Source organism: Neoarius graeffei, chromosome 4 (assembly GCF_027579695.1).
Source record: "Neoarius graeffei isolate fNeoGra1 chromosome 4, fNeoGra1.pri, whole genome shotgun sequence".
Taxonomy (NCBI): domain Eukaryota; kingdom Metazoa; phylum Chordata; class Actinopteri; order Siluriformes; family Ariidae; genus Neoarius; species Neoarius graeffei.
In genome coordinates this window covers 7,643,615-7,656,656 of record NC_083572.1, presented here as the reverse complement: position 1 = coordinate 7,656,656, position 13,042 = coordinate 7,643,615, and the positions used below count along the sequence as shown (strand labels likewise).

Genomic DNA, 13,042 nt, shown 5'->3' with positions numbered 1-13,042 from the left:
ATAATTTTGAAGCTAAAAGATTTCTCTGTCTAGTCATGTTGTCATAAAATATATTGTATTTTATGCCAAAGAATACATCCAATGGTGGAATGGCACTTTAAAGCAACCACAAAAACAAATTCATTCAACATGATGACGTGATGAGAAGTACATGAGCGCACTGCGCATGCGTCCTGTTCTGTTCCGCGCATGCGCAGTGCGCTCCGAAATCCTGGGGCCGCAGATCGGGAATTGTGTGACAGGCAGCTAGTAAAAGATGTGAAGATGGCGGAGTTACAAATGCTTTTGGAAGAAGAGATTCCTGCGGGTAGAGGAGCTTTACTGGACAGCTATGCGAATTTAGAGCGAGTCGCCGAGTATTGCGAGAGCAATTACATTCAGGTAATCACCAAATCTCAACAAATTTACTGATGAAGAATCCGCCAGCGTCGGGAAAATTGTTCGGAAGGCTTGAGAGGATGGTCGTGTCCCAAATGGCTACTCAGTGCCTTAAGGAGTGCGCACATAGGTCGTGACGTAATGGCCTTTTTTTGCCTTGCGTTTGCGTCACGCGTAGTGCACAGTGCAACAGTGTAGGATGTTTTTTGGGATTCAGCCATTGAGTGCTGTGGAATGATGCAAACAGTCACTGATGTTAGCTAGCTCGGCTAACTCGGTCGACGATAGTATGGCCGTGTTGCATTACATAACGATGTGGTTTTGTTTTAAATATTAATTTAACTCTAATGTATAAACGAAACACTTTATTTGTTGTATTAAACGTCCATTTTGTTGTCGAGTTCAGCTCCTAAGCGGTGCGTGTGCTGAGATGAAGCTAGCTCGCTAGTTCTCTCTGGAGCTCATTTTTAACAGTTATAGCGTTTATGTAACGGTCATAACTTTTACATTTCATAGTTTTCACCCTGTTTCTTCTCCTAACTTCTATCGAGTGATTTTATTTTCAGAAGGCACCTTTATGGTTAGAGTTATAGTTAGGTTACTTTGAGGGGGGGGGGGATTTAAATAAATAAATAAATACATATTATCAATAATTAATTAAAGGAGAAATCCACCATGACACACATTAAATTTGTTTCGACAGAGATCTCTGCGCTGTGTTCAGTGATTGTGGTGCTAGTTTGTTATTTGGTGCTGTATTTTCATTCTTCCTGTGAGAAGTGAGAGGTTGTGTCCTGCAGTGACGTCACAACGGGGTCTTTTACCCCTTTTCCACCAAATCAGATCCAGGGCAACTCGTTCAACTTGCGAGCCAGCTGAGAACCAGTTTGCTTTTGCATCGCTCGCGGTGCCACGTCATTACGTCGCTGTATATGTCAGTTACGTCGCTACGTTTGCTTAAACCTTGGCGTGAATATCGAAGCAAAAACAACAATAATAATAATGGATGACTTCGCGTTTGTACAGCTGCTGCTTCTCGTCGCTTAAAAATGGCGATCTTTCGCGGTCTTGTTATTGTTGTTGGTCTTAACAACTCCGCCCCCCCCCCCCGCTGACGTAAGCGGTTCTTTCCTCTGGCCCAGCAGAGAGTTGGTGCTAGCCTGGAACCGGTTTTTCTGGCCCCAGAGCCAGTTCTTTGTCAGTGGAAACCGAAAACCCGGTTCCAAACTAAGCACTGGCCCCGAACCAGCCCTGGAACTGCTTTGGTGGAAAAGGGGCATTTGGAGTGCAGTGCAGTTGGTCCCTCAGCAGCTTCTTTCAGATAGAAATGGAAGAATTCTTCTTCACGAGTTCTTTTCGTCCAGTTTGTTGTTTGTTCGGTCGGCTAGAACTTCCAGAAAGGTCGATATGTTGCGGTTCTTTCTCCTGACGTTCGTGCTTTCGAATCATTCCAGTTGTACAGTAGTTTATTTAGTTTTTGATTAGGGCTGGGTATCACAGTCAGTTTCCTAGATCGATTTGGTTTCGATTCTTAGGGTTTTAAATTGATTAATCACGATTCGATTCGATTTGCATCAATTCAATCTGCTCTTAAATAATGAAAATATCTCCATACAATAAGGTTGCAAAATACACGTCTTTATTTTGTAAATTTGACAGTTCACACGTAACTGTAAACAAAACTCTTATCTTCCTGTGATTAAAAAAGTGGAAATGAACGTTGCAGCAAATTGTATTGTTTAAGTGAAAAAATATTAAAAGTATTAATATTAACAAATGTATACAGTAGGGATGGGTATTGCCAAGGACCTCACGGTACGATACGCATCATGATACTTGAGTCACGATACGATACACATCACGATACTTGAGTCACGATACGACACTGCGATATATTGCGATATTCTACATAGTTCACTGAAAAATGTAAACGCATTATGCATCTTAAAATCCGAGTTGTATGTACATCAGATGATAGTGATAATTCATGGGACAAACTGAGTCAAAACAATGTAATTCTAAGTATCCATGCCATTTTATTGTAACTATACAAGCGCAAGTTACAACATATTTGCAGGAACGACACACTGTCTGGAACACATTGAAAAGTGCAGTGGGCATCTTAGTCTCCCTGAGCACAATTATGAAACAAAGTGCAGTGTGGGTCAGTGTCCACACACTGAAACTGAACTGAAACCTCAGTGAATCACGTTTCTTCTGAACTTTGAGTAAATACTCAAAATAAAATGCAGTGTCTCACACACAGTAAAATTGAAAATGCAAAATAAAGTGCAGCTTCTTGCCTTTGGTCTTAAATGACAAAATTAAGTTCACAGTTACAGTAAGTCACACATCACTGAAGTAGACGGGAGGACTTTGGCGCTGTCCAGTGTAGTTTGCTTCGGGTCGGGTTTCGGTGGCTCCGGCTGAGCTAATATGTCGGGGTGGTGTCGTGCTAAGTAAGTTCGCAAGTTTGTTGTGTTACCTGAATAACTAATTGGAGCGAAACAGGTTTTGCAAAGGGCGTACTCTTTGTCCAGCTCACTGTTTGTTTTATTTATTTATTTAATTTTTTTTCTCCTTTCCTTTGGAATCCAAAGTGCCTCCAAACATCTGCCTTAAAGTTCGGCGGCGTCTCTAGGTTTACATTAACAGCCATTGTCAAGTGTATGTGAGCATCAGGGTTTCCCCACACTTGAAAGGGAAGGACTCGGACACAGGATTCCACTCGTCTTGTATTTTATTGGTTTTCAGTGGAACTGATGTTATAGTAGAATTGTGGTAGTAGTGGGTTTTCCCAGAAGAAAAGGTAGAATCAGAAGTAGAATCAGAAGTAGAAGCTTGGAGCTTGAAGCCGAAGCTAGAAGGTGAAAAACCTTTAAACATACAAACATAAAATAAATGTATGAATAAATGCCTGTTTTTCTACAACAAAGCATGTATGAATAAATGCTTGTTTTTCTATAACAAAGCCCAAGTTAATTAGGCAACAATATATAAATATTTATGTATAAGGTAAATTAAGTATATTTTAACCATTTTTAATCATTCAGGTAATATGTTGCTGAACAAATATAAATGAACAGAAAACCAGTTTTAAACTAAGAACCATTTTAACCATTAGCCCTTTCACAGGCAGTTTGTTCACTTTAACTGAAGATATTTTACTACACGCCACTGAGAAAGAAAGTTTAAACCATTAAACCAATCACAGGTGAGGAACAAACATTTCTCATGCCCACGGATTACTGCGAGCGCAGCGTTTGCATATAAAAAAGTTCAGTGGGTTTACCGGTAGCCTTTTTTGTCCTTTTTTCCCTGATGTGCTGTAAAGTTTGTGTTAGTAGCGAATTCTCTTTGCAACTGCTGCGCTGCTGCTTCGTTACAAACTGAATGTCAATTCTGCCTATCGTTCTAGAACGACCGCTGCCCTGCTAACTAGCGTTGTGATTGGCTGCCTGTTCAGCGCAGCGTGCGTGCGCTGGTAGCGCAGCGATTCAGCGTAGCAGGAAGTGGCGGAGGCAGCTGTCAATCATGTGAGCCTGCGTTCAGGCACTCCTTGTGGCAGGTCGCCGCAACAGCCATGCTTGCTTGTTTTATTTTCCTCACTGCAACCACCGGGAAAAAAAGAGAAGACGAAGAGTGCCTTGCAGTGAGGTAGCGGCACAGCGACACCTTGCGGAGTGGAGGTGCGGAAGTCGTACTGGATTTACAACCCGTCTGAAACATGATTTATTATTTGAAAAAATATCGATATTGAATCGGAAGTCAAAGTATCGCGATATATCGCCGTATCGATATTTTTGCCCACCCCTAGTATACATCATGGGTATCACAGTTTCAGTCAGATGTTTACGTTGCACCATAACGTAGTGTGGTTCGAGTACCTGAATGAGCCGCCTGAATCCTTCATTTTCCACTACCGAGTATGGGCGTAAATCTCTGCAAACAAAAGTTGCGATGGCCTCTGTTATCTTTATGGCCCGCGGAGACTCTGATGGTAACGCTAGCAGGTCCTTCAGTTTATTTTGTTTTGCTCCGGGCGGCTTGCTGTCGGAAGCTAAGGTTAGCGTAGTGCGGTACCTTGTCAGGTGGTTTCTGAGGTTTGTAGTATTCCTACAATAACTGAGCTCTGCTTGGCATATCTTGCAAACTACCTTGGTTTTATCAAGTTCTTCGTCCTTTGTCGTTTTAAATTTGAAATGGTTCCACACGTCAGATTTCATTTGAGACGGCTTGCCGAGCGGTGTTTTCCCTGCCTCAGCCATGGCTCACTATAATGACATCGCATTGATACGGAGCTCAGATATCAATGCGCTGCCGAAGCGCGCAGAAGGTGTTAGTACGCCTGTCATTATAGTGCGGACTTTCCATAGCATAGAAAATCGCTACGTTTCAATTTGTGTAACTGAACTTGTTTCATATCACTGGTCATATAAACCTATGTAAACAGGAAAAACGCGGAAGAGTTTGGTCGCATCTAACTACAGCCCCAAAAAATACCATTGGCCATGCTGAGCCTAGCTACATTGCTAACAGGAGTGACGGCGCGTCTGACTGCGTCTGACTGACTGGGAGGTCGCGCAAAGCTCGGAGAGGTTCGGAGCAGCTCGTCTCAATTCAGATAAGAGCATATTTCATTATGGAAGTACGGTGGACTGTTCCTTTAAGGTGAAATTTCAAATGTGTTTACGTTAATACTATTTAGGTCAGAAATCATCTAAAACCTCTGAGACCCTGAAAATGCACCTGAGAGCATCTCTTTTCAAAATATTTTCCAGGGGGCATGCCCTCGGACCCCCGTAGTTTTACGTCGTGCCTTTGGCACTCAACTGTCTGTGTATTATCATGCCAGAATTTAGGGCTTTAATTCTTTTCTGGGGAAAACACTGCAATCGATTTCCTCGGTTGGCTTTTCAGTCAGTCGGTTAAGAGAGACAGTCAGTCCCAGTGCGTTGCGTGCGTGTTTTAATAGTCATTCCTTCAGGTGTCGGGTCATCAAAACATTTCATTACACTACAGTGCTAAATACAATATTAATAGACTGTTGTCAAACTTGACATCACAGAATAGTAGCCTAAAGAATCTTCAGCTGTGAGGAAAGAACAAGAGAGATGAATGAATGAGAGTCGGTGCATGAGTGCTTGTAGCATAGGCTTATGCACTCCTCTGCTAAACTCTGTTTCCGGTTGAGAGTACGTCGTGTGCATTCTGGCTGCCGCTTTTCACCGGAACTTATTTTATTTTCTCTCCCTTTTTTTTTTTTTTTTTTGTGTAGTTTGATGTTTGAGTGTTTTCTCCGCCGGTTGTGGTGTAGCTCCGGACCCAGTTTTGGGCGTCGGTTCCCTCCAGGCCTTGGTTCGCCGTGGGTGATGCCTGTGCTCCTTGCTATGGACTGCAGTGAGCTCGTTGCTCATTTTAACATCGTGGTTGTCCAGCGCTCTGTGCTTTAGTGCTTGGTGTGATGTTCCGAGCGATGTTGCTCGGTGGCATTGCGGTGGCTGTGCAGGCGGTTTGGGACATACCAGCGCTCACCGCTCGCTTTGTGGATCCATAGCGTGGTGTTCCAAGTGATGCTGCCCAATGGCGGCTGTGCTGGCGGTGTGGGACTTGTTTTCGTGTGCCTTTTGGTGGGACTGTGGCTGCTACACCACTGGAATGACATCCTGACCTCTATGTGGTGGCCTTTTTTTTTTTTTTTTCTTTCCTCCCTATAAAGATCTTGCAGTCACGTGACCGGAAAGTACACAACCGCCATCTTGTCGGTCAAAAACACCGCTGAATACTGCTGCACTCGTGTGCAGAATGGATCAATTTCAACCGACAGACTACACGGCTCATTTTTCTAATGAACAGATAACTAGATATATGTCTAAAATAAATGATCTACAGATTTGTGACCCTTATGGCTTACCGGACGGAGTTTTCACGACCGGATTTTGAACTGCCAGCGTGTATAATTACCTCATTAACTTTCCCTCGCTGTTCAGTGGTGAAGCACTGCGTGCTTATAAATCTCTGGACAGTTATCTCTACAGAAATTCAGGATTTGTCAGTGACTCAGATGTGGCATCTTGTAAACAAGAATCCTCATTGGACGGGTAAGTCACTTAAGTATTGAGTATAGCACTGACCAGCCGATTATAGAATAGAATAAGGTAATTCCAGCTGTAATTCCAAATCGTCCGTCTTGTTTACATGGATCTGGCGTTGGAGAGGTAGAGGCTTAGCAGTGGAGATTTGAGTGGCTGTTTTCTGAGCTTAGTCAACAGGCCGGCTCTGCCTGCAGCCTCGCTTTTGCTTCCGCTCCCGGTGCCGCCTCCTTCGCTTTGCTTCCGATAACAATCCACGGAGACCCCGCTGGTCTCGCTATCTCGTCTGGAATGTTGTGCATGCGATGGAAATCGCTACAAACCGTCATTTTCTGCTGGAAACCAATGTCCAGTAAGTCCATACAGTTGTAGTGGATATTGAAGTCCGGTACAGACGAACAACACGCAAAAATACACACAAAAAACATAAAAAACGTGCACAGGTAGGGAGAGCTTGTAGCCGCAGCCGTTGTAGTAGAATTGTATATAGTAGGGTTTTCCAGAAGAAAAGGTAGAAGTAAAAGCAGAAGTAGAAGGCGGAATATGGCGTTTGACCGACAAGATGGCGTCTGTCACAATCTGGATCGGCTGTGACGTCACATGCAAGTGCTCCATAATTGTAAACAGACCATGGGTTTTGAGAAAGGCCCTATATAAATTGAACTTATTTATTATTATTATCAGCCAATTCTCAAACACGGCCTATAAATTTTATACTAACCCGTGCTAACTGAAATTTTGTTTTGTGAAGTAATTTTGTACATTTCTGTGGACGTTTTTGTCAACAGTCAGTGGTTTCCTGGCGCGTGTGCTTTCCATATATGGAAGTTAAATCAAGAAAATCAAATTTACCGCCAGAAATGTAGCGTTCTTATTAGGGATGTTAACCGATGACCGTTTGACCGATGGTTGACTGAATCAACGTCAACTGGTTAATTTTTTTTTGGTTGTCGGTTAAAAAAAAATCAATCGTTTTGAAGCTGCCGATTTTGGAGCGGAGAACCTGGAATTGTGTGTTGTAAACGCTTGGGGCATGCCATGCGGTGTAAGGACGACAGCTGACAAATCAGAAACACCCATTCAGTCATGTCCCGCCCTCCCGTTCCAGTTGAACACAGCTGCCACTCGGCGAAAGAAAAGTGTAGAAACAGGATTTTTAGCTTACAAATTACAATTCTGTTTTTTTTTTTTTACTTATTATTAGAAGGCACATGGAGTTTAGTCCTGCCTTGGCCAGTGCATTCTGAAAGTATGTTTCGGTCTGTAGCCAACAATGCATGTTACTGCAGATCGTATCTCTCCACACAAACTAAAGGCGCAGATGCCGACTTTTGGAGGGAAGGGGAGAGAATGAAATGACAGCGGTGTCTGGAGGAGGAGTGACAAACGCAGCTTTTATGTCTGTGAACCAAGTCGGTGACGGCTTCAGAGCAACTTCAATACCATGCAGTAATGGCGTGTTGATATTGGTAATGGCGTTATAACGATTGTAGCTAATTAATTAGATTACCCGGCGTTATAACAGCCTTTATTTTAACGCTGTTATTCCCATCACTGAATGTTATGCACTTCTTCTAGCACTTGACTTTATTTTCAACGCCATCATGGCCAACTGAAACTGTCTCTAAGCTGGAGCCATTTGTCCTCCGCTCCAATACAAACCCCTCGACATGAGTGCCGCGTTTGACTAAATGTTTCGCTCTGTAGAAAAGGTAATGTGAGTGGAGGGCAGCGACTGGGACTGAATGTGCGGATGCTCGCGGTTAGATTTAGGTGGTGTTTACATTAGACCGTATCCGTATCGTTTTCGTTGCGGATGCACTGTCTGTGCACATTAAAACGCCGGGAAACGACTCCACAGGCGGATCAATTTGAATCCGCCAGGGCCCACGTATTCAACCCAGTACGTATCTGATCCGGTGCTGTGTAAACATTGAGGAACGAGGATATGCAGTGCTGAGCTCTAGCTGACATCGTCATTGGACAATGTCACTGTGACATCCACCTTCCTGATTCGCTGGCGTTGGTCATGTGACGCGACTGCTGAAAAACGGTGTGGACTTTACTTCCTGCTATTTGTGTGTGTACGCGAATCGTTTTAAAAACGTTAATCTGATGATCTGCTGATTCGAAATAATGTAAACAGGGCCTTAGAATAGATTCTAATAATTCAAATTCTAGAATTTTAAACTCGTAGGTTAACCGACTTTAACCGGCTAATGAGGCTCGGTGGTCAGTCAAGATTTTTTTTTAGTTTTCGCCATCCCTCGTTCTTATTGGTCAGACTTTGAAACGAGGCTTGAACGGAAGCAAAATACTATGAGTTTTGAGAGCTTCGCCGGCGAAGCTCGGCAGGTTTAGAATGAGTAAGTCATGTATTTAGATAAATACCTTTTGAGTTTTTTTTTTTTTTTTTTTTTTTTTATCGTACAAGCCTGATAAACGTACTGACAGAAACTTCATACTTTACACTTTCCTATGTGCCCACTGACGAATAATATTGTAGTTTTTAAATGACCTAACTTGGATGAAACATAAAACTTGCCCCCTTCCTCAGTCCCACCGGACTCGGCGCGCTGAGAGCCCACTTCCGCATTCATAAAAAGACTGTTCCCATGGTAACGGCACGATAATCACTTTCACTTTTTCGGTTTTGATTGGTTTCTCTTTCGCCAAGATTTACATTATTTTAAATAGTAATTTCATAAGCTACCATTTATTAGTGAAATTTTTTTTTTTTGTATTGTTTACAGTATTTACATTTCAAGTAGGGCGGCACGGTGGTGTAGTGGTTAGCGCTGTCGCCTCACAGCAAGAAGGTCCTGGGTTCGAGCCCCGGGGCCGGCAAGGGCCTTTCTGTGTGGAGTTTGCATGTTCTCCCCGTGTCCGCGTGGGTTTCCTCCGGGTGCTCCGGTTTCCCCCACAGTCCAAAGACATGCAGGTTAGGTTAACTGGTGACTCTAAATTGAGCGTAGGTGTGAATGTGAGTGTGAATGGTTGTCTGTGTCTATGTGTCAGCCCTGTGATGACCTGGCGACTTGTCCAGGGTGTACCCTGCCTTTCGCCCGTAGTCAGCTGGGATAGGCTCCAGCTTGCCTGCGACCCTGTAGAAGGATAAAGCGGCTACAGATAATGAGATGAGATGAGACATTTCAAGTAACTACAGGAGCGTTTCCTTTCATTTGTAACTTAATTTCACTTATTTTTAACTCTTCTTTATTGCACTTTTTAACAGAATCAAAAGGATTCCTAACATTTTGTGATGTAACTTTGCATTATGTAGGTATATTTCGTAAAATCAAAACTTGTTCATGGTATCTATTATTTTCAGTTGTATATATTTTATATTATTAATCTTTGAGTCGGCTGAATCTCATTTGTCATCTTCATTGTGTTTAGTAAAGATGTATTCTGTGTAATAGGACTCGATTGCAGCAATTTGTATTTTCTTTTTGGCGTGCACTAGAAATTATAGTTTAAGGTTTCTGCTTTTATTGCAGGAATTTGTCGAAGATTTTCTTGATAATTACAGTGATTTTGTAAAGTTCTGGTTCATGAATAAGAAACTAAATTTAAACTTTATAATATATAAAACCCCAACCCCAGTCGTAACCAAGTTACACCCCCTACTTTGAGAAACACTCCCAGCCTTCCCAATCCTGGCTAAGCCCCTGGTTTATAGATAATAGAAAGAGTCAGACGAACGAATCGCTGATCAGTTCAGATTCGTTTTTGGTGATTGGTTCGAAAAGAGTAATTTTGTTGGTTTGGTTGGTATCTCTGCTCTTTCATGATTTCTCTGATGGTTCAATGACTAGAGAAAGTGTGAACAACTCCGTTTTGAAGGCTTTCTCATGGCGGTAAACGTTGCAGCTTTATTTCTGTTAACAAAGCACTGGAACTGGAGACTCCTTTTTTGAATGTTTTTGTATATATAAAATAAACATCTCTTTACGGAAAACTTAACCATAACATGTTTTTTTAGTCCTTGCTGTTGTAATAGAAGTGATATTAGAATGAGCACGTTATTGTAAACCTTGGATGTTAATTACAGTCAGCACGAGACTCGGACATGGCAGATTCTACCATAACAGAGGCCAGTTAAGTCCCATCTCCTTAAATTGCTGAATTGATTATTTTGATCATTCTATTAAGTTTTTCTAGTAGCATTTGGGGTCTTGGACATTCACAGTAAATTTTAGGACAGTAGTCCTGGTAACTAATTAATAAAAGCCTGACATGACCGACATGCTAAATGACAATAGAAACACATCGGTTTCTATCATCAAAATCTGACAGACAAACTAACGTCTACCATCATATTCTGACAGACACTCTAGATGACAATAGCAACAAAACTGTTTCTTACATTATTAATCTGACAAATTTAGTAATAATATTAAATACCTCATCACTAGAACCAAATAAAATAAAATATTGAAATAAAGAGAATTTATTTTCAAAATTGAAATAACAATAATTGTCAGAACAGTGACGATAGACACGACTGTGTCACTTTCGCGGTGAAATAACACATTGAAATGGCCTGTCGGCTGAAAGGGTCGCAAGTGGCTCTGATTTATCTCAACTTACGATAGTTTTCCTCCAGAAAAATTTAAATATGAATGCACAAATATATTCTCCATGTTTCTATCGTCAAAAATTTCTATCGTCAGAAAATCTTACCTTGATTTATTTGATGAAATCTAGCTATCAGAACTCCAAGTCTTGCCCGGAAGTAAATGTCCGCTGTCACAAAAATCACGCGCAGTAGAATTTCCTCTTTGCGTCAGTCAGCATGTGCGTGGTGAGGGCTTGAATTTTGCTATCGTCAGGTGCATTTGACTGACAGACTGACGATAGCATTTTTTAAAAATAACTGTGGGCTTCTCTCGTGAACGAAATAGTTTTTTCACTGTTAATCTATTTCAACTCTATCTGTCGACACCCAAAAATGATAAAGCCTGCTTCCACACGATAACTACCAAAGATCCATAACGACTGAGTCTATCGTCAGGTCATCTGACAGAAATTCAGTGATGATAGCAACAGGGAGAATGAAAGTGATTTTTAAAATGGGAGTTATGTCTGTCAGATATGTCAAAGAAATAGAACTTTTATTCTTTAAAAATCTTTTATTGATATACTCGGTGTATTTTTAAATGACGTGCTGTTTTAGAAGACCAAATACCATATTTTCAATCTTGAAAATATTACCTCACTGAAAAAAGGACAAGAAAAATTTCTTATTTTGTGGGCAAGTGGTTAATGGATCCAGTTACGGTAGAATCTGCCACATGACGTTATAGAAAATGAATCGGTGACCAATCAGAATGGAGAATTCGGCAGTGGGGTAAAAAGTTAAATCGCGCGCACACACTTGAAACCCTGTGTGAGATATTTTAAGTGTTTGCTCTGTGACTTTGAACCCGACGAACTGGTTATGCAAAGCATCTTTATCCCACATCTATCTCCAGTTCCATCATTATGAATTATTTTCTTTTGGTTGGTTTACCGTGAGGGGGTGTTTGGTGTGTGTGTGTGTGTGTGTGTGTGTGTGTGTAACCTAATATTCGTTTGAGTAGTCCGCTCTAGCGATGTGAGATTCCTCCTTGGAGACCAGGACCCAGATTCCCAAAAGCATCACTGATCGTTTTTCCTATTAGCGAGCGTGTTTTCATTCCTGTAGCAGCAGGAAACACAGATCCGTATCACTTGCATGCCTGGAGTGTAGGGTAATCATTTTAAAAATAAAATAAATAAATAAATAACCAAATGTTTTGCTTGTTTTCCACGCCAGTGCAAGCATTCTCTCCTCGTCTCTCTCTTTTTTTAGCTCCGGAGATGATTTTCTGCCTCCGTGTGCTCTTCTTGAGTTCCTGCTTCGTTTTCATTTCATTTCCTCCTCGCGTCCTCGCTCTTTCAGATTGATTTTCTCAGAGAATGGTTTTTCCATCACGAAAAGAGCAAATCCGTACGACTTGGTAATTAGTTAGTGTTAAGTTTTCGGAAGCCACCGTGGACGTTTGTGTGAAGGAAGCAATTCGCTGCGGATGAATAATGAATCGATTAATTGTTGTATTCGGAAAATCTCATCCAATATATTTCCACATGAAGTAGGAATGGGTAATATGATTAAAAATAAATAATCACTTCACGATCCTGAAGCGGATTTGGATGATGCAGGTTACGTATCAGGATGTACTGTAGATATGTAACGAAGCGATTTGATTTGAGGCACGATATTTGGTTCACAATTCGATTTTTCCCTGATATATTTTATGCTCTCTGCTGTTTAAAGGGCTGATGACACGAACATGACTCTATGCAATTTCTTAAATAAACTATACAACATGGCAAACATGTTAGATTTCTGTTATAATTACGTGAAAAGAAGCTGTTACGCGAATATCCAACTTTTAATTGCACAGCGCAAGAAAACTGGGTCCGTGGCTCGCGGCCATGCTGTGACATCAGCGGAAGAACACGCTGCGGTTCACTGGCTGTTCTACTCAATGGAAATGGCAGCTGGCATCACAGTTCTGAACAAAAGAACAACCAAATACTGGTAC

At 41.6% G+C, this 13,042-nt stretch overlaps 1 protein-coding gene across 5 annotated transcripts in view; it reads left to right on the top strand.

The window, feature by feature from the left end:
* The first annotated feature begins 207 nt into the window (after nt 1-207).
* The window catches only part of abi2b (abl-interactor 2b), a 50,651-nt gene continuing 37,816 nt past the window's right edge, over nt 208-13,042 (top strand). For all 5 annotated transcript variants that reach the window (XM_060918748.1, XM_060918747.1, XM_060918746.1 and 2 more), the window contains exon 1: nt 208-381. In XM_060918748.1, the coding sequence (XP_060774731.1) occupies nt 265-381 (117 nt within the window). In that variant the 5' untranslated portion in view covers nt 208-264. The remainder of the gene's footprint in view (nt 382-13,042) is intronic.